The sequence below is a fragment of the Trachemys scripta genome, chromosome 23 (assembly GCF_013100865.1).
Source record: "Trachemys scripta elegans isolate TJP31775 chromosome 23, CAS_Tse_1.0, whole genome shotgun sequence".
Taxonomy (NCBI): Eukaryota; Metazoa; Chordata; order Testudines; family Emydidae; genus Trachemys; species Trachemys scripta.
In genome coordinates this window covers 12441570-12462428 of record NC_048320.1, presented here as the reverse complement: position 1 = coordinate 12462428, position 20859 = coordinate 12441570, and the positions used below count along the sequence as shown (strand labels likewise).

The 20859-nt window shown below is 53.0% G+C and overlaps 2 protein-coding genes and 1 non-coding gene across 3 annotated transcripts in view; 1 reads left to right on the top strand and 2 right to left on the bottom strand.

The window, feature by feature from the left end:
• ARL5C (ADP ribosylation factor like GTPase 5C) overlaps positions 1-10654 on the top strand; it is an 11295-nt gene extending 641 nt beyond the window's left edge. The window contains exons 2-6 of the mRNA XM_034756148.1: positions 2729-2789; positions 3433-3580; positions 5731-5814; positions 6522-6673; positions 8918-10654. Of these exons, the coding sequence (XP_034612039.1) occupies positions 2729-2789; positions 3433-3580; positions 5731-5814; positions 6522-6673; positions 8918-8966 (494 nt within the window). The 3' untranslated portion in view covers positions 8967-10654. The remainder of the gene's footprint in view (positions 1-2728; positions 2790-3432; positions 3581-5730; positions 5815-6521; positions 6674-8917) is intronic.
• Positions 10655-15379: 4725 nt separating this feature from the next.
• On the bottom strand, positions 15380-19781 carry LOC117869432 (dickkopf-related protein 3-like). The gene is made up of 4 exons (XM_034756272.1): positions 19707-19781; positions 16685-16928; positions 15995-16190; positions 15380-15440 (listed from the first exon to the last, which is right to left on the bottom strand). Exons 1-4 carry the CDS (start codon positions 19779-19781, stop codon positions 15380-15382), a joined length of 576 nt encoding a protein of 191 aa, XP_034612163.1.
• Positions 18849-18942, bottom strand: TRNAI-UAU. Its single transcript has 2 exons — positions 18905-18942; positions 18849-18884 (listed from the first exon to the last, which is right to left on the bottom strand). It is a non-coding gene; the product is annotated as a tRNA-Ile (tRNA).
• Positions 19782-20859: the final 1078 nt, after the last annotated feature.

Below are 20859 nucleotides of genomic sequence, written 5' to 3'. Positions count from 1 at the left end.
GGGGGGGTAGGTGAGGGGCTGCTGGGGGACCGAGGTTGTGGTGGCTGGGGGGTGTAGATGGGTATTGCTGGGGGAGGGCAGAGGGCTGTGGAGGGGGCATAGGTGGGGGGGAAGGGGGTTGGGGATGTAGGTTGGGGGGCTTAGTAAGGGGCTACTCGTGAAAGTGGCCTGGGGAAGGTGTGTGGGGGCTGCTGGAGGGGTTGGGGGTGTAGATTGGGGGGCTGCTGGGAGAAGGGCCGGGGGGGTAGGAAGCTGCAGGGGGTGGGCAGAGGGTTGGGAGGGGGGGTTGTGGGTGAGGCAGGGGGCTGAGCTGAACAACAGATGGAAGAAGAAAGTTTCTTGCACTAAGGAGACCAGGGAAAACAAAGGAGCTGGGGGGGAGGGGGGAGCCAGTCTACGGGAAGGGGGGGCTCAGCCGTTGGTCTTCATGGGAAAGGCTCCCCTCCCTCTGGGTGTCCCCTGGCCCTCTGGGGCCTGATTTTGACACTGGGGCGGAAAGGAGCTGGGGCCGAAAGCTACCTCCTGAGGGGATTTTAGGCATGGGTCTCTTCACCCTGAGGGTTGTATCTGAAATCACCCCCCAGCCCCTGAAATCTGCAGGGGGAGAACACTTCTCTGGGGGGCAGGGCTGGGCCTGGGCCCCAGACCGCGGATTTGGGGCTTTGCCAGGAATAGAACAGTACCTGTGAAGGTCGCTCCCCCCACTGCCCTCCCTGCTGGAGGAGCTGGCATTTGACCCTCTTTCCCCACCCTGGCTTTATGTCGCTCCGGCTGCTCTCACTTTCTTGCCCTTCGGGCTGCCCCGTCCAGCAGCCAGGGTGGGACTGAGAACAGCCTCCCTTCCCCGAGCGCTCCAAACTCTGGCCAGCCATACTTCTGGCCTGGGCTCCCAGACAATGCCGCCGTGCAGCCCATTGTGTGGGCGTCTGGTCTGCAGAGAAAACAGCTTCTTTTGATTGTGAGTGGAGCCCAGAGGGGGAGACGGCTGCTCCGTCAGTTTCCTTCCCTTCCCCTGGAGTCCTGCGCTGCATGCACGCCCTCCCCCCACAGAAATATTTTTACTCTGGCATTGATGTGCTTGCCAGGATTTTTCCTGACTGAAGCAGTTTCAGTTCAGAGCCACTGATCTTTGCAGAAGCGGTGGCTCCTCTAGATCAGTGGTTCTCAACCTGGGCCCCCCCCGGGAGGGGCTGTGAGCAGGTTTCGGGGGGCTGCCCAGGGCAGAAAGCCAAAGCCCCACCACCTGGGACTGAAGCCGAAGCCTGAGCAACTTAGCTTTATGGGCTGCTGTGGCCTGGGGCCCAGGCAGTTGCCTAACGCTGACTTTTCTATGCAGAAAAACAGTTGTGGCACAGGTGGGCCGTGGAGTTTTTCTAGCATGATTTGACGGGGGGCTCAGAAAGAAAAAGGCTGAGAACCCCTGCTCTAAATCCTTCCCCTCTCTTGCATGCAGGGGATGGGTGCCCCTTAAATCACAGCTGTTCCCAGACTTTGCACGGTGACCCTCACATTTCACACACTGAGCAATTCGGGTCCAAGCAGAGGTGTCCTGCCTTTCTCTCTCCCTCCCTCTCCACCGCCAGCTCCACAACTCCCACTCTCAATTCACAGGCTTGGTGACACACTCGCCGGGTCCTCCGCTGGAGTTTATTGGGGAACTCTGCTTCAAAGGGGGTTTGCGTTGGCTGGGGGCGGACTCTTTAGAACACCAAGGTCTGTGGGTAAAGTGAACTCTGGAATGGAGGGAGTTTGGAGGAGATGTTCCATTTGCACCAAAGCGCAGAATTCCCTTCTCTGAGTTGCAAACAGTCCCCTCTGTTTCCATCGAGCCGGGCTTATGGGCCTCTTGGTTGGGTTTCTCTTCTGCCTACTTTTAAGATCAAAATTCCTAGTGTATTTGTAAATGTCCGTCTGTCTCAGATGTGTCAGTCTATGATCCTTCTCGGGCCCCCATCACCACAGTAGCAATCATTAATGTCTTCATCCCCCAACTCCCCTGGAGGGAAGGCAGCGCTGTGGTCCCCATTCAACAGGGAACTGGGGCATAGAAGCTAAATGGCTTTTTGCAGGGGGGAGGGGTGTGTTGGCAGAGCAGGGAATTGAATCCAGGTCTCCAAGTCCTAGTCTAGCCTCTAACCACGGGACCCACCATCGCCCCCCGTTAAACTAATTACTAGTTAACATTTATTTTGCAATAGCATCTAGATGCCCCACTGTCCTAGGTGCTGCGCAGACACAGCATAAGGGAGAGTCCTTGCACCAAAGAGCTTACGGTATAAACAGACAAGACAACAGGGGAGGGAAACTGAGGCACGGAGCTGAGACATGACTGGCCCAAGGCTATGCAGCAGATCAGAGCACTGGACTGGGAACCAGCACTGCCACTATCTACTAGATCCTTGGAAACTGTCAATCTCTCTCTAGCCACAATGCTATTCCAGGTCTGCTCCCTGGGGTGATCCCAGTCCAGCATAGACGGGGGAGCCTTGGAATTTTGCATCGCTCGGCTCATGGATTTTTATGCCCCTCGTGTTTAAAATGCTGCTTAGCTCCCCCTCGCCGCTTGTCCCCGATCAGAACCAGCCTGCTCATTGAAAGCCCTCTGATTTTCCAAGTGTTGGACGGGGGGGCCAGAAAGCTGGGTTACACCCCAGGTTGACTGGATTTGCTGGGTGCCTATGCCTGACTCTGCTAGCTTCCTCCTGACCCTGCCTCTTTGGTTCTGCAGAACACAAGGTGATCATTGTTGGCCTGGACAATGCAGGGAAGACCACCATCCTCTACCAGTTGTGAGTATTCCCATCCCTTCATCTCCCATTCAGAGTCAAACCGCCAGCCAGATGGCTGAGGGGGGAGATGATGTATCCCTGCCCAACCCCCCTGCTGCAGAGCCTCCCCCAGCAGGCAGCAAATGGTCCTAGCAAACAAAGATGCCTGCACCCTATCTTCACATTCCAGAAGGCAACGGGGGTTAGACTGAAATCAGCAAGGGGGGGCAGGGTTCCACTGTTTCATTTAAATGAAGGTGGCTAAAAGCAGCATTGTTCTTCTGCATTGCGAAGTTTCAAAGCTGTATTCAGTCAATGTTCAGTTGTAAACTTTTGAAAGAACCGAACGTTTTGTTCAGCGTTCTGAACTTCCTCGGAGGTTCTACTGTAGACAAGACAAAGGGTGGGAGGAGGGGGAATATTACAGGTGGGAAACTGAGTCAGAGAGATGCTAAGTCAGTTGCCCAAGAGTCTGTGTCAGAGCAAGGAATTAAACCCAGGTCTCTAGGATCCCCATCCAGCGCCTTAACCACAAGGCCATCCTGGCTCCATGCTCATTTGCTTCTTGGTAAGCACCTGGCGTGCCCCATTCTAGGGGGCAAGGGAGGGTCTGGTGCTGGGTTATGCCGGGATGGCTCTGATACCTGGCCTGTGCCTCCCACAGCCTCATGAACGAGGTGGTGCACACGTCACCCACCATCGGCAGCAACGTGGAGGAGATCATCTTGAGGAAGACCCACTTCCTGATGTGGGACATCGGGGGGCAGGAGACGCTGCGGTCCACGTGGAACACCTACTACTCCAACACGGAGGTAAGGGGCCGGGTGGGAGGCGTAGCACCATCTCGCTCCCGTCCCGGGCTAGCTGCGCTCGCCCTGTGATGCTCGCCTGGGCTTGATTTGCTTGGCAGATTGGAGAAGCTGGCGGATTTTCTTGTAGTTACGGTGGAAGGGAGAAGCTGATTGGCCACGATGGCTGCCAGTTGTGTGCGCAGATGCTCCTCAGCCCTGACCCACAGCCCGCCCTGCTACTCCAGCGCTGGGACCCCGGCATGCAGCTCTGCCGATGCCCCTTCATCCTGACCCGCAGCTCCCTGCTATGTCAGTGTTAGGATAGCCTCCCGCACCTCAACCAATGCAGAGCAATCCCGACCCACCCCACCCCTTCCCGTTGTATTCTTGGGGACCCCCAGCCCTGCTAGTGCGCCTCGGTCCTGACAGGCAGCCCCCCGGCGACTCTAGTCCTTGATCCAAACACGATTCTGCTGATGCACCTGCGTACTAGTGCCCCCTCTCCTGTTATTCCAACCCTTGGGCTCCGTGTCGCTCTGCCATAACCAAGCGGTTCCATGTGCTCCCCTCGGAGCAAGAGGCTAGCTGACAGCCTCCCTCGCTTTCTCTGCCATGTCACAGCCCAGTGTCTGGGATTCCCCTGCTTTGGGGTGTGAGCACCCGGCAGCAGCTGTGTTTGCTCCAAGAGGTGCCCTGGAGCTAGGTGCTGGTGCAGGAATGGGTGGCCTCACGCAGACTGGCGCTGTTAGATTCCCACTGGGAAAGCTGATGTGATCAGGTTCTGATGCTATTTCAGACTCTTACACTTGTATTGCAGCGTCAGATGGGATTTTCATAGGCACCCGAATCCCCTTGGGTTTGAGTTCCTAATTCCCCACGGCCCCTCTGGCAACCCCAGCTTGAGCGCCTGATCCTGCATAGCAATGCTTACTCGAGCGATCACTTCCATTGACGATAATGGGGCTCCTTGGGAGTAAAGGTGGCAGGGTCGGACCCTTCCTTTGTAACTTGACGTTGAATATCGCGCCGCTCCTTTAAGGAGAATGGAGCGGGTGGCTTTGGAGAGTGAACAGATTTTTACTAGGGCAGGGCAGGAAGCAGGTGGGAATTTGGGGGGAAGGCTCCAGAGGAGGTGCCGCTTCTCTAAACAGGGTGGGGGTTTTCCCCTTTTGTCCCAGCTTGTTTGGAATGGGATTAAAATACTGTCCCGGAGGGAAGAGCGCCCTGGCAAAGATCCCCAGCTGTTTTGGCAGCCCAGAGAGAGGCAGGGATCCGAGTTCAAACACGTCCTTTGTCCTTCCTGCCTGGCCAGCATTCCTGACATAACTCGAGCTGGAATTTCTCTCCCACTGCCGTCCGTATTTTGTTTCGCGATTCAGAACGTGTCTTGCCCGAGCAACAAGAGCGCAAGATTGCTGTTAACTTTCCACCCACTCCAAAGCCCCGAGCCAGTCGAGTTTGGCTGTGACATTACAATGAATTATTTGTACTGGGGTAGCACCTAGGACCCCATGCGCTAGGCGCTGTACAGCCACAGAACAAACGTTGGCTTGGCCATTAATGAATAGTTCCGGGGGGCGGGGAGTCAGTGTCTCTCCTGGTTACCATGGAAAGTTAGTCCGAGGGGAGCTCTTAATTATTTGTATTCCAGTAGGGACTAGAGGGGCCAATTAAGATTGGGGCATCATTGTGCTAGGTGCTGTACATGTACATAGTGGGACAGTCCTTGCCCCAATGAGCTGTAATGTACAGACAGGCCAATCTTGGGAGAAAGAATTATTCTTCACAGATGGAGAAACTGAGGCACAGAATGGCTGCGACTTGGCCAGGGTCACCCAGGGCATCTGCGGCAGAGGCAGGAATTGACCCCAGGTTTCCCGAGTCCCAGCCCAAGGCCACCCTTCCTGTCAAATGATTGTTTCCCTTCCTTGGGGTCGCTGGTGTTGTGCCAGTTCTCCAGTCCTCCGCAGAGCTTCCCAGGCTAGACGCAAGCTGAATTTCAGATGTCAAATAGCAGCAGGAGACCGTGTTTGTGCAGCACCTAGCGCAGCAGGGTCTGGATCCACCCGAGCTGGCTCCTGCTCCACCTGCAGCTCTTGAGCCAGGCCTCAGATGTTAGCCCAGGACCGGGGTGTTTGATCGACATCTGCTCTTTCCATCCCCCCCCCCAGTTTGTCATCCTGGTGATCGACAGCACCGACCGCGAGCGGCTGACGGTGACGAAAGAGGAGCTGTACAAGATGCTGGCCCACGAGGTATGTTAGCACCAGGGTCGCCCTTCGTGGCCACGGCCTCATGTCCAGAGTAAAGCCGCTTTAGTCTAGTGAGTTGGGGGCAGATCCCTGAGCGATGTTGCTGGGAACTTTGCGACGCTCCATCCCCTTGAAGAGGGCCTGATGCATTAGCGGCAAGGTACCCAGCTGTTTCAGGCACAAGGCCCCAGCCATCTGTAGCGTAGGCGCTGACTCCGTGGGTACTCCGGGGCTGGACCACCCCCCAGCAGCGCTCCGCCTCCTCCCCAAGCACGCCGTGTGCCCACTTTTTCCCCTTGGCTCCCAGCGCTTGCCGCCACGGAACAGCTGATGGATCATAAAGCAGCTCCTTGCCTTCCTTCAGCTGCTGAGCATCACGCGAAACAAGTTTGTCGAGTCTCAGTCCAGTTCTGACTGGTGTCCCATTCAGAATGGGGTGTAAGGAGTGTTCTGGCTTATTACAGTAGCACCAAGAGGCCCCAGCTGAGATCAGGGCCCCATCGTGCCAGGCGCTTACAGCCCCTGTGCTGACGAGGTCACAGTCTAAATAGCCACAGGGTGGAAGGGGAAACCGAGGAAGTGACTTGCACAGTGTCACGTAGCAGCTCAGTGGCAGAGGCGGGAACAGCACCATCGGGCTGGGGGAGGTTCACATGGGGGGGAGCTGAATGGAGAGGGGAGAAAGTTAATGGTGGGATCTCTCTCCCCAGGACCTGCAGAACGCGGCAGTCTTGATATTTGCCAACAAGCAGGATGTAAAGAACTCCATGACTACCTCTGAGATCTCAAAGTTCCTAACCCTCAGCTCCATCAAAGACCATCCATGGCACATCCAGGGCTGCTGCGCCCTCACGGGAGAGGGGTGAGTGCACCACAGAGTAAACTAAGCGGTCCCTTTTGGTGCCTAAGTGTCCTGTGGAACTCTCTCCCACAAGACAGAAGTGAGGCAGAGCTTAATGGCATTCAGCAAAAGGTTAGGGGTATGGCTGGCTGAAAATTTTCTGTCTAAACTGTTTTTTGGTGGAGAACTGGATATTTGCTTAAAGGATACTTGTTGTGAAAAGTGTTTGCTTTATGCCTGAAAGCCAAAATACTTGAACTTGGAAATGCTGTCCCGGTTGGAAATGCTGTCATTCAGTTGCTTCCTGTCCCCAGTCTCCTCTATGGGTCAGGTTCCCAGGTGGACTACATCTTCCATGATGCACCATGGCCACGGAATCTTATGATGCAAGAGGGGAGCCTGTGGTGCATCATGGGAAATGTAGTCTGAGCTGGAACCTTGTCGATAGAAGTGAATGAGAGCATGAGGCTTCTGAACTACAACTCCCATGAGGCACCTGGGCGGCGTTTCCAAATTGAAGTATTTTGCTATTTGAATTGCTGCTGAAAATGTACTTTCCGTGGGGAGAAACCCCAGAACCAGCTCTAGGTGGAGACATACAGATAATCAGCACATCTGCTGTCTTGTTAGGCTGGGTAGGACAATCTAAGGGCTAGAACCCTCCTGTGCCAAGCCATGAGCCACTTTCTTCCATAATTGTTTGCTGTGGGGTTCCTTGTAGCTTCCAGTTCTGATCACTGTTACGAGACGGGAGACTGAGCTTGACGGACAGCATGGCAGTTCCTGTGGGCTCCCTTGTTCCCTTGCTTGGCACGGGCGTTTGGGGGCACCTTAGCTGGGGAAGTGCTTGGCTTGTGTATACTCATGCAATGATCTACGCTGGCTCTATTGGGGGTCGCGCTGTCCTCTCCGCAGATCAGTAGCACTGAGTCTGGGAAAGAATCCAATAGAAGGTCAGGTGATTCCTGTAACTGACGAACTGCCAGGGCCCGGCACAGCTGGTGTTGGAGGGGAGGTTCTGACAGCACAGATGTAGGCAGGGTTCCCACACATACAGCCTGGGCAGATGCACATCCCAGCCCTGACTGACGTTTAAATGTTCCAGCCACCTCTAAGTGTCTGTTGTGTGCAGCTGGCACCCTTTACCTGTGAGGCGCTGGGTGTAGTGGTTAGAGCAGGGGACTGAACTGGGATTCCAGCGATCGTCTGTTGTGAGGGGAGTGGGGTCTGGTGGTTAATGTAGAGGACTGGGAGTCAGGACTCCTGGGTTCCATTTCCATACTGGGTGCTCCCTCAGCTCTGTCCCTGAGTTAGTGTGACTGTGTGCAAGGCACTTTACCTCTGACTCAGTTTCTCCATCAGTAAAGTGGGAGCCGCTCCTAGGAGTTCATCACTTCATTTTTTCCAAACTCTCTGAACACCTCAAACAAAAGGCAAAAGCCTCGTCTCTGCCCCAGGGCGCTCAGGTAGTGCCGTGACTCACGCAGCCAGAATCCTTCCAGCACCAGCTGCGCTGGCTTCATGTGAGCAGCCTGGGAATAGATGCCAGGAGGCATGACGGGTGTTTGCTCAGTTTGCGGACGCACGCTCTGGGGGCAGGTGCGCCTGTCTGGGTCGCGTCAGGCTGAGTGGCTGGGGCTGGGTTAACCAATGACTCACTGCCCAGATGAAACTTCATCCACCTTGTCTCTAGCCCCTTGTCTCACCTCCCAGCCTGTAAAGGGGCCCTGCCTTTCTCTCTTCTCCTCAAGGCCTTTCGATAGCGGGAGGCTGACTCAGCTGTGATTGTGGGATAATCAGGGACTTCTCAGCCTCTGGGAATCGGTGTCTCCCCCAAAGAGGAGCCTGGTCGTATGCACAGTCTGCTGCTGTTTGCTTTGCCGAGAGCTTTGCCAATGATAAGGACACCCTGCTACTTGCATTGTATTGAAACAGAGGCAGCGCAATCTAGTGGTTAGAGCAAGAGGGGGCTGAGTTAGGATCTGTGGGTTCTGCTTTCAGCTTTGGGGGAGGCAGTGCAATGCAACAGTTAAGCTGGGAGTGGGGTTCTGCATCTGCCTTTGCGAGGGGAGTGGGATCCAGTGGTTAGAGCAGGGGGGCTGGCAGCCAGGTTTCCTGGGTTCTCTTCCCAGCTCTGCCCCTGACTTGCTGAGCAACGCAGGCCAATCACACCCTTGCCTCAGTTTCCCCATTGTGTAACGCTCTGGCAGGTGGTATCAGTGCAGAGCGTGGTTATTAATGCGCGTTCTCTCCCCATTCGTGCAGCCTGCCAGCTGGCTTGGAGTGGATGAAGTCTCGAGTAGCAGCCAACTGACACATCTGGCCAGACATATGACGGAACAGTGCAAAGCTCTCAAGCATCTTATTTATTTTTTTATACATGTGAGTTTCAGCCTGGACTTTCCTTCCTAAGCAGCTGAAGCTGGGATTTTGTACGGACAGTGTATTTCCGAGCCCGGGTCAGCGTGGGAGCTGGTCCCTCCTGGATTGCATGTCCGGAAGAAATCTGGATCATATCTGCTGGGTGGTGGGTCCGTTCTGGATCGTGTCTCTGAGGGGAATCAGTTCTGGGTCATCTCTCTTCTGGATCACATCTGCAGAGAGGGAAACCAATAGGAAGAAATCTCTGCTCCAGGCCTGCACTTAAGTAAAAGCTGGAACAAAGAAGCCTGGAGCATGGAAATTTTACGCACACGCAGGCCCAGTGCAACTTCCAGCAGATTTACCAATAAGCTATGAAAGAAGAACCTCACCCTCCGGAGTCCGGTTAACAGGAAATGCCTTAGGTCTTCAGATGGGGATTGGGGTTAAACTTTGCTAGAGGGCTGGGGAGGGGGGTAATAACCTTTAAACCCCGGTGCCCCTCTGCGCTGCCCATGCTCTTCTCCAAACTCGGGTGGTGTTCGGGGTGAGGATCTGAAACCTTCGGGACACTGACATTTCCCGGGATTTGCTCTGCGATCATCCCTGGGTCGCTCAGCGACGCATCGACCAGCGCGCACTGGATGTTTCCTACCATTGGTGCTTTCCCTTGGCCCGTCCGATCGAGGCCTTGACCATCTTGTATTTTATATGTTTTAACACAAGCAGGAAAGGGCCAGCTCCATGGCTCTGTTCCTGAGTATTTCTCTCTTCTGCCACGGCCCCGGAGCAAGGACACAGATCTGGATTCAGGCCCCTCCTCCAACACCGTTGGAGGGCAGGGATTCAGTGAGGGTGGGGAAATACGCATGGGTGGGAAGAGCTGCCCCGGGGAGCAAATTTCCCCCTTCACGACGGTTCATTCCCACCTCTTCCACCAGGAGGCGCTAACGGGTCAGGCCCAGCAGGGCCAGATCCAATGCTGCTCGATCCGTGTGGGACCTGGCATCAGGACCAAATCCAAACCCTGGATCCGGACTCAGGGATGTTTGGGTCTGACCTATCCAGCCCGTGTCCCATTTCTACTGAAGATCGAGTCTCACTCCGGAGGCAGCAGGAGCTGACGGTCAGGGAGACCCGCCTGGGTTCTGCTCTTGCAGACTTGCGGGGAAAGACTTAGCTCTTCTGTACCTCAGTTTACCCTGTTGGCAAGTGCCTGCCTTTGTAGAGTGACCTGGAATCCCTGGATGTGAAGGATGCTGGATAAGCACAAAGGACTTGGGGGCGGGGTCACTGTCAGGGGTTCCACTGTTCTCCGGTGCAATGCTCTAAACTGGTGTGACCCCAAAACCCACTGGAAAGGTGCCCGTTGAATCCATTGGGCTCTGGATCAGCCCCTTAACGAATCTTCAGTTAAGTGCTTTTAACGAATTAAACTTGTCCCATGAATTTGCATTTGCACAGGCCCCCTGCCAGGCTCAGAGGAGCGGGACAGCGCGTCACAGCTTCCTACCTTGGGCTCCGATGGGGTTTTTACCATTTCTGGGATGATCCATTTGACTCTCCAGTTCTGTATTTTTTATAAAACTCGTGTCTTGTATTTTATACCTGATTAAAGGCTCCGCTATTTAATTTTTTGCACGATCGGGGTCTTGTCTTTTATTAGCTTTTCCATCCTTGTGGCTAAGGCACTGGGCTGCGATCCAGGAGATTTGGGTTTAATTCCTAGCTCTGTCGCAGACTGCCTGAGAGATCTTGGGCAAGTCAATTAGGCCCAGATCCTAAAAGGAGTTTAGGCGCCTAACTTCCTTGGATTCAATTGGAGTTAGGTGCCTAAATATCTTTGAAGATCTGGACCTCAGTTCCTCCATCTGTGAAATGGGTATAAAAAACCCTTCTTCCAACTTGATCCCTGTGTGTCTATTTGTTTTCTTTATATATTGTGCTCATCACAATGACATCGGAGCCCTTTCCAGTAGTGCATTAAGCAACATGACTAACGTCTGTCACGTGTTTTGTTCTTTCATCCGCTCTCCATGGGGGGAGAAGTGTGTGTGTGTGCAATGGAGTGTTTTATTTTGGAAAATTTTTATTAATAGATCTGTGCCTGTTGCTCAGTTTTTATGTTGCAGACGGGCAGGTCAAAGAAATGCACCTGGCACTTCGAGTGGAAGGTGAGGGAGTTAATTTCCTGACGGGGGAGCTCATTTCAGTCTAGGGAAGCTGACCCCTGCCTTATTGATATTTAGCTCTCTAGAGTGGGAGCCTGTTTTACTATACTTATGGGCCGCGCTCAGCACAGGGGCATTCCGATCTCAACCCGGGTCTGTAAGCACCATTGAAACACACACATCACTGTTCCTGGTTCCAGCACAGAGCATGAGCCCAAGAGGATTATATTCCTGTTTAGTTCTAGCGTTCATTGGTAAGGCAGGAAACCCCTGACGTTTGCATGCCAAATTCTGCATTCTAGCAGAGCGCCAGCTCTGATGTAGTTAAGGTAGCGAAGGCCTTGTTTAAAGGACTCTTCTTTGAAAGGCACCAAAATCCACAGGCTGGCTTGGATTGCCGTAAAATGTGGTATGCCTCATGGGGGTGCAGGAGAGGTTTAGTGATCCAAATTTGGGGTCAGTGGAACAAGGGGTTCCTGAGATACAGCCCCCCCCCCCACGCCATTGCCTTCGATCAGCACCACAGAAACCCATCCCATTGCACACGTGGCCTGCTGGGCGTTGGCCCCTTTGGGACCCTGGTTGCAGCAGCAAAGTTCAATGACAAGCTTCCAGGCCTCTGTCGGCCATTTCTAGCCCGCCCTTCCTTGCAGTCCCATCGTCTTCCACTGTCCAGCTCAGAAAGGGTTAACGAGCAGGAGGGGCAGAATCTGACGCCTTAAAACGTTTTATTTAGATCGGAAGAGGTTCGAGTCGAGGATGCTGGATAACTTGTCGTCACTCGCCCTGTGGCCCTTCCTGTCGGGCGATTCCGCGGGTCAGTCACCTGATTTGTATCTTTCGGTGGGATGGTAGCCTGCCCCATGCTGGTTGTGGCCAGTTGAGTGGTGCATAGGGCAGTCCCTCTGTACAGGAGCCAGGAGATATGGGGGACAGGGCACGCAGAGCCCCTTGCGTGACAGAGTGGGTGAGTGCTTCTTGTGCACTTTGCACTATTGCCGGTCAGGTGGCCAGCAGGACCGGTCTCTAGCCAGGCTCCTGGGGGTGTTCTCCTGGGGGCTGGGCTCACAGGCTCCGTGTTAAAGGCTGCAGGTGACACGGAGCTGATCGTTGCTGGCCTAGGAACTGAGCTGAGTCAGCAGGGCTTTGGGCGGAGCCTGCTTGTGGGGTAATTTTACCTCCCATGTGAGAGAGGAGCTGTGCGTGTGTGTCGCTGTCTCTGACCGCATGGAAACCCCATGAGCTCACAGCTGTACCTAGACCTCAGGGAGGCAGCTGGGCCTAACGACATTACACAGAGAGACATAAACAGGAAGCGCAGGGAGGTGCTTTGTAGGGCAGGGCTCTGTGCAGCGGCAGCTGATCATAATCAGGTGTTGATCCGGCACCGCACCAGATGCAGCGCCTCCAGCCGGGCAACCCACTGCCTCTCCCTCTGGCGGATCTCAAAGCACTTGCACATTGACTGGCCAAGCCTCCCACGGGGGACTAGAGAGGGGTTATTGTTCCCACCTCGCACAGAGGTGAGTGGACTAAAGGAGCCAACACAGTTTCAGGTCTTCCTTTAAAAAAAATATTGCCTGGCTCTTCCCCCACCCCTGTTGGATTCTTGTCTTTGGGGGGGAACGTCGGCATTGCTGTCTAGTGGGCTGAGCGCTGGACTCAGAAGTAGGGCCCAGGCTAAGTGACTTTACCAAGGTCGCACAGAGTCACCGGGAGACCTGGGAATGGAACCCAGGCGTCCTGACTCCTAGTCACCCTACACTTAAGTACTGGATGTTATGTGATCTGGAATTCAACTCCTGGTCTCGTGCACCAAGGCATGGAATATGCCGTGCTCCACATGCTGGGGAAATGACTCTGACATGAGCAATTAGTTAATTAACACAACTCAGCCACTAATAAGGGGAGGACAGGTAAACGAGCACTGGTGCCATGGGAGAGGTAGAGAGCCCAGTGTCTGAGGCTGGTAGCAGCTGTCTCATATACGCAGGGCTCTGTATAGCTAGATCCACTGAACTTGTCCTGGGCTCTGCCTCTTGCCACAGATCTGTGGTCTAGAATCCCAACTTTAATATTTTTTAAAAAGCATGTTCCTGACTGTGAAGAGAAGCTTCCTGATTTTAATTGCTGGGGCATTTTCTTCCTGAGGCTGCATGTGGCCTGCGAGAATAGCTTAGAGAGGTGTGAACTCTCACATTAATATCAATGGTATGTTAACTCTGGAACCTACTGATATTCATTTAAATCTCAACACTATTAACTGTTCCACTGCTCATCGTTTTAGCAGAAACATCCAGCAGCACAGAGCAGGAAGTTAAGATGTTCTCTTGTGCCTGCAATAAGCAAGTGGGCAGAAGGGCTCTATTAGATTCTTTCTTTATGTGAACTCTCAAAAATGCAACAGTTCCCATTTTAACTTCATCGCTGTACTGAACCTTCCTCTGCCTCAGTGCCTTCTAGTGTTCTCATGTGTGTACTGTGTTTGCTCCCACCTGCTCTAGTCAATAAGCTTCAGATACAACACATGAGCCCCGTGCTGCTGCTGCTGCTGACCCACCTCCTCAGAGAAGCTTGAACATATGATGCAGCAAATCCAGAAGGCAAGTCCAAAGAACCCACAATGACTTAACCATCACGAGCGGTTTTTCTTTTTTAACTACAATCTCTTGATTTTTGCAGAATTGTGAGCACTGGGGCTGGTAACGTTATTAATCTAGCGGAGAAAAAGAGAAAGAGTCGAGGGCAGGGAGCTGAAGTTAGGGGGAAAAAATCAAACTGAAAGGGGACCGAAGGCCACATCTCTCCCCGTGAAGGCAATAGGTGATGAACTGCTGAAATAGCTCCTCAAGGGATGTGCTATGGCTTCTTATTGCTTGTATTTTGGTAGCATCCTGGGTGCTGGGCCTCGCACCCCACTGCACTAGACTAATGTCATGATTTCCAGAGGTTAAAAAAAAAAAGTCCTATCCAAGGAGCACTTGGATTTGACCCCAGGACCTCTTGAGCTGTAGTCAACTGTTCTTCTACTGAGCTAGCCCCACTTTGTACGCAGGTGCTGCTGTGGTGTCCTGCCAAAGGTAGCTAAACCTGCATGCGTCCTTTGCACTGCAGCTCTAGGAGTCTGGGATATGAAAGAGGCACCTTGGCTCAGATCCTCAAAGGTATTTCGGCATCTACCTCACCAAAATACCTTTGATGTTCTGGGCCCTTGTGTTTTAATTACAGAATTGCGTATCCAGTGGAACTGTGACGAAGGGCTAAAGACCAAAATTCCCTGGTTTCACTCTAGGGCATGGAAACCCACGCGGTGGCGTGCTCCAAACCACGCCCCCTCTCAATGCAGGCTCTCTAGGAATCAAACTCTGCCTGCGGATTGCTCTGAACTGCATTTACCTGCACGTGCCGAGGGGGACAGCTGTGTTAGCCACGGGGCTACTGGATCTTTGTAACATTGAGCCGCTTGTCGGCAATGCCTCCCCTGATTAACAGAACTACTAGGCCTAACTTATTTGTTCGCAGCCCTGTAACACGCTGCATCTCCTCTGCTCACACTGCGCCAGACAGTCACTAGGCAACAAGGAGATAGGACTTATTGCCAGCTGGCCTTATGAACAGGTAATGTAAGCGGTACGGCAGCGGGGAAGATGTGGAACTCAGTGGTAGAGCATTTGACTGCAGATCAAGAAATCTCTGGTTCGCTTGCAGGTGCTACCTTCTCTCTTTTCCTGGGAGCAGCTAATGTACCTTTGTGTTGCTCTCCACACAAAGAGAAATTGAATTCTGCAGGTTCCGATAACGGTAATCAAATATCAGGCTTCCAATACTACACTGATTGCCATGAGCGATATAGGAAGCAGTGTGAGGTCTCCCCATATATAATACAGACACAGTACAGCAAAGCTATACCCGTGCACGCACACGCTATGGGAGAATACAGCAATCACACACACACAGCGATGTGCGGAAATCCAGGGCATTATTGCAGGGAATGGCCAGTGCTTTCAAACATCAGGTCATGTTATAACTCAGTGGTGTAACCTGGTGACTCAGAACTGCCACTGATTAAAAGCCAGGCCCCTGAGTGCTGAAGGATCACACATGTTTATTTGAGAGCAGGTCTATGTACATGCTATTTACAGGGAATAAATACAGAGCTCTTGTCCTCAGGGAACGATGCACAGTCACCTCCTCTCTACAGCAAGGGCTTCATGCATCTCCAGTCACTTTTATCCTGCCAATACTCGAACGCTTTCCTGGAGGGGACAAGAAGGGAGCGATCCAGGGGTCAGAGGGTGAATAGGCTCAGAACAGGAATTTCTGTTCTGCCCTTCTCTTCCCCACCCTGGAATTGCACAGCATGCATTGGGGGTGGATGGGTATTATCCCCATTTTAAAGATGGAGAAACTGAGGTACAAAGTAGGGAAGGGACTCGCCCAAGAAGTCAGTGGAATAGCACCCAGAATACCTGCAAAATTCCCCTACTCTAACCACCAGACCTCACACCCTCAGAGCGAGCAGGATGGAGTCCTGGCTCCCAAGCCCCTTCTCTAACCACTAGACCACACTCTCCTCCCAGAGCCTGGGTTTGGACCTAGGAGTCCTGGGTCCCATGCCCCTGCTCTGATCAGTATAACCCACTATCCCCTTAAAGTAAAGAGCAGGGGCAATGCATCCAGAATTGCCAGGCATTCACTAATGCCCCTGCACCTCCTGCTGTATTCTGTCCCGGCAGGTCTGATGGCATGAAAGCCCCTTTCAGGGGGGTCTCCACAGTACCTCCAGGCCCTGAGCGTGCCCCACACTCACTCTCGGCCAGCAGCCCCGGTCCTGCACACCAGCCCCTCCTGGCAGGGGCAGACCTGGTTGATGCTGAAGGCCAGGCCTCCCTGGGGCACAAAGCAGCTCTCATCCAAGGCCAGCCTCTTCTTGCAGAGCAGCTCGCCATGGTGGCGGGCGCAGCAGGCGGCCACGCCGCAGTCCTTGTCCTGCCGGCAGCGAGCACCTGGGGGCAGACAGAGTGGGGGGGAGGAGTGAGGGATAGGCAGACAGGGAGGGGCTTCATCCATTCCCTCCCCCCACTGCCCGGGACCCCACAGCCTGCCTCTCTTGCTGCTTTCCAACCCACCCAGCATAGCACCCAGTCCCTCCCGTCTTGGTGGTGCAAGGGCCTCCTCCTCTGCAGTCTGTGCGGCCTGGACCAGCCGCCCAGAGAAACCCCACTCCTCTGGGTGCAGGAGCCGGATCCCCCACGGCTGTGCCTTGCCCTGCCTCCTAGGGGAGGCACGGGGCTGGGAGGGCGTGGCTGGAGCACCCTGCCCTATGGCTAGTCTTTGTCTCCCAGCGGCTGGGAGGCTGCTCCACCTCACACCGGGGCCCACGCAGGCCCGGTGCTCAGCTTCAGAACAGTAGGAGCTCCTCCACCCCGGCCACGCCTGAAGCCCAGGGATGGGAGAAGGGCGACTCAGGCCTGGAAAGCGGCTCCTCTCCATGCCTTACCCTCCTGCCCGTCCGGCACGGTCCTGTGGCACTTGCCAAACATACAGGTCAGGCCCCTGGCGCAATGGGTGTCGCGGCGGCAGTACTGCCCCTCCTGGCGCAGGGGAAGGCACAGCCGGAAGTGCTTATCGCAGAAGAGCCCGTGGGCGCAGTGCCGGTCCTGGCTACACGTTGTGGCCGCCTGGGGGACAGATGATGCAAGGTCAGATGGGAAAGGCACGTCCCTGGCGGGCGGGAGGTTGGACTGGGGAAGCAGCCCTCACAGCTGAGTTCCTATCCCCACATTTTCCATAGCAATCGAAAAGCCAACCTGGATTCCAAATGTCCCAACACTGGGGGGTGCTGAGACCTGGGGGGAGGGTGTGATAGCAACAGGGGCGAGGCCCCTGAGTTCCCACCCAACCTTTCAACCCAGAATCAGATCAATTTTTGACCTTTTGGGACATCCTAATTACAATCCCTTCTGTGAAGGGAAAAGGCCTGGAGAGCTCACAATTTTCCAAAGCCACCAATGGTTTTCGGGGAAGGAGTCGGAGGGAGTGGAGGGCAGGGGGATTCAGTTTCTCTCCCCACTGGAGATGCCTTAAAGGGGTCTCATTCAATAAGTGCTCAGCCCCTGCAAATCAGGCCGGGTCCCTTGACGCTGGGCACCTAAAATCTTGAGTCACTTTTGGAAATCTTGGCCGGAGATGTCTGGCTGACAAGGATTTTCTAGATCCAGGTGCCACACTCCTTGGCCCATCTCTGGAAAGCAGCAGAGGAGAGGTTGGGATGGGACTCCTGGGGTCTCTTCCCAGACTAGCTGCATGAACTTGGCCTTAGTTTCCCTAACTCGAAATTGGGGCTAATAATTCTTCCCTCCCAGGGGCTTGTGAGGGTTAATTAATTTCTTGAGCACATGAGTTCTTTGCGGGAGGGACTATGTTTTGTTGTGTTTGCCAAACATTTCACATCATACGGACCTGGTCCGTTACTGGCGCTCTTAGCACAATCAGAATACTACATAGTCAAAATAATGATTAAGTCCTTGAGAACCTCTGTACTAAGCATATGGTTAGAGCTGCTCAAAGCCAGCAGGGCACTCCTGACAGAGACGTTGTATAAATCACTCCAGAATTTATGGTTTGTTTTAAGCACTTTTGTGTATGAGGCTCTTTCTAACCAAGGCACTGTTAGGAAGTTATAGACGGTGATGCAGGTTTAGTAGAAAAAAAATAGTTTGACATGAATAGCAACGTTTTCTTGGTTTTCTTTTCTAAAGAATCTGTAAAAACAGGGTGAGGTTTTGTACAGTTTGGATTTAAACATTGCGATGCTGAGCTAGTGCATGAGAACTAGGAAGTGAAACTTAAACAGAAAACAAAGTGAAACAGACCAGCCACATCTGAGCTGTAATCGGCTGAAAATGTTCCGTCTACATTTTTCAAACAAAAAATTGGGGTTTGGGGGTTTGGGGTTTTAAGTTTTTGTTGATGAAATGAAAATTTCCACAGAAAATAAGTTTTCAATGAAATTTGGCATGGGAGGGTTTCTTTGGGGGAAAAAAAACAAAACAAAACAATCCCCATCCTCCTCCCCACCACTAATATTTTTGGTTTTTCAATTAAACCCTGAACATTTTTGAAGAAACATTTCAATGGGCATGGACAAAAAATTAGTTTGCAAGAATTTTTACAAGGGGCGGGGGGGAAGCATCTCCCAACTTAGTTCTATTTTTAACATTCCTCCTGGATTAGTAACCTGAGGGGCTTCTAATAACACCGCTCAAGAACTGATTATGCGATATCTAAGATATATGTGGCTGTTTCCCCTTAAGGATTAAAACACCCAGGTAGGGAAGCGTTTTACAGTCATTAATTGCTTAAGCCCTCACACAGCTCTTGTGAGTGTCCATCGATTTTTGAGGCCAGAGGGACCCTCTATTGCAGTAGCTCTCAAACTTTTGTACTGGTGACTCCTTTCACATGACAAGCCTCTGAGTGTGACCCCTCTTATAAAATTGGGGTTTGGGGTGGAGGCTGACAGCTCGCAAGCCCCCATATAATAACCTCTCTACCCCCTGAGGTGTCCCCAGCACCAGTTTGAGAACCCCTGCTCTATTGCCTGTTTGGATACATTGGACCTCCTAAAAATGGGCCAGAGAATTCCATACCCATAAAACACCTGCTCCAGGTGAGGCTCGAACTCACAACCTCAGCATTGCTCAGTCAAGTACTGCCTTATAAGTACTGTGCGCTAACCAATTGCGCCACTGGAGCACCTGAAAAGTGCTTTATCTGCCTCTGAATCAGGATTGGTGCAAGGACTGGTGGTGCTCTTCCAAAGCATGCAACAGTCCTTTCCTCTACCCACTAGGCCAATGGTTTTCAAGTGTTTTTTTTCATTTACGGATCCCTAAAAAAATTTATATTGGGGGTGTGAACCCCTTTGGAAATCTTAGACATAGTCTGCAGACCCCCAGGTGTCCACGGACGACAGGTTGGAAACCACTGCAGTAGGCTATCAAAAGGCACCAAATGTACTGCTACATTGGCTAGGAATTGCCCTAGGACCAGCTACCTGGATGCCAGCAACGCTAACCTCTATACCATAAAGGCATCTGTTTTATAGTAGGGGAAAATGAAGTAGAGCGAGATTACAATCTCAGATTCAGAGCCTGTGCAGTCAATGAAAAGATGCCTGTTAATTTCACGAGGCCCTGATTTGCCATAGGACATGCCGTAACAGTGAGGGATAGAACCCAAGAGTCCTGGTGCCTCGTTCTAGTTAATAGAGCGCACACCTTCCCATGAGCAGAGAACAGAACCCAGGAGTTCTGACTCTTTCCTCCACCCCAAAAAAATCCCCGGCTCAAACCACTGGCCGTATGCACCCCATATTACATCACAAAGGCTGGCCTGCTAGATGCAGGATTCACGAGGAGAAATAGAGACCCCCTCCCCCACTCTGATGCTTGGTCCCCTACCGTCAAGCCAGGCAGGCTGAAGGCTGCGGGGCAAGGGCCCACCCATCCCTTGCTTACCGCAATCTCCTTGCTGTCGGCCAGGGGGCTGGAGCTTTGGGAGAGGGCGGCCTCATCTGGGGCGTGGTAGGGCATGGAATACAACCACGCCCAGATGTAGCCGTACGCAGCAGGCAGGGGCCACAGGAGCAAGGAGAGAAGCCAGAGCCTGGCAGGAGATGCCCACATGATGCAGATCTGGCAAATGGTAGGGGGAGGATCTTCCCTTTGGAGTGATAGGAAACCCAGCGCCAGCCCCCGGGGTTTATATAGTCCAGGGCCTATCTCAGCCCCTGCTGCTAAAACTGTTTGACCGTCTAATGGGAAGGAGGAGGCAATCAGGGGTTAAAGGATTAGCATAATCACCGGCCTTCCCAAAACAGCCCCCAAAATAAACGAGTCCCCGGCAGTCTGGCTCTGGGCTCACTGAGCACACGAGGGGCAGCCCCGGGATCCGGCCAGCTCCAGCACTGTGCCAATTAGCCAGAGTCCAGCCGCTTAATGCCTTCTAAGGGGGATGCGAGTTGCAGGTCTCAATGCAGATCCAGCGTGCCGTGTACAAGGGCGGGGACTGCACAGAGCTAATGGCTCATGGGGGCCATGCTGGGGACGCGTCTGAGGCCCTAACACACATTGGCTCATAGAATGTAGGGCCAGGCAGGTGTATTCTGATCGAATTCTCTCCCTCTGTGTCTGTGCTGCACCTAGCACCTTGGGGCCCTGATCTCAGTTGGGGCTGCTAGATGCTATCCTAATATAGCTAGTAAGTAATAATGGTCATTAACGAGCCCATGGTGCTTTGCATAAGAGTCAGGGCGTTGAACCCTGGTTTCCTGGCCGAATTCCATCACGTGAGCTCATAAAAAGGCCACAGACACTGCCACAAAGAAAACACGTAAATTTGGGTCAGTAAGTGAAACAGAAAACAAGAGAGTCAGTTTCACTTCTCTGACCAGAAATATATTTGGATGCGGCCATTCCAGGAAAGTCCCCATCTGCATTACAGCTGAAATATGCTAGCAACAGCATTGTTATTATTAGCTGCCTTATCTCTAGGCTTGGAAGGATTTGATTTTTACTGGGAAATGTCAATTTTACGGAACACACACAAACCAAGGAAGAAAATATTTCCACTGGTGATAATTGACAGATAAGCCAAGTAAGAAAAGTGCTG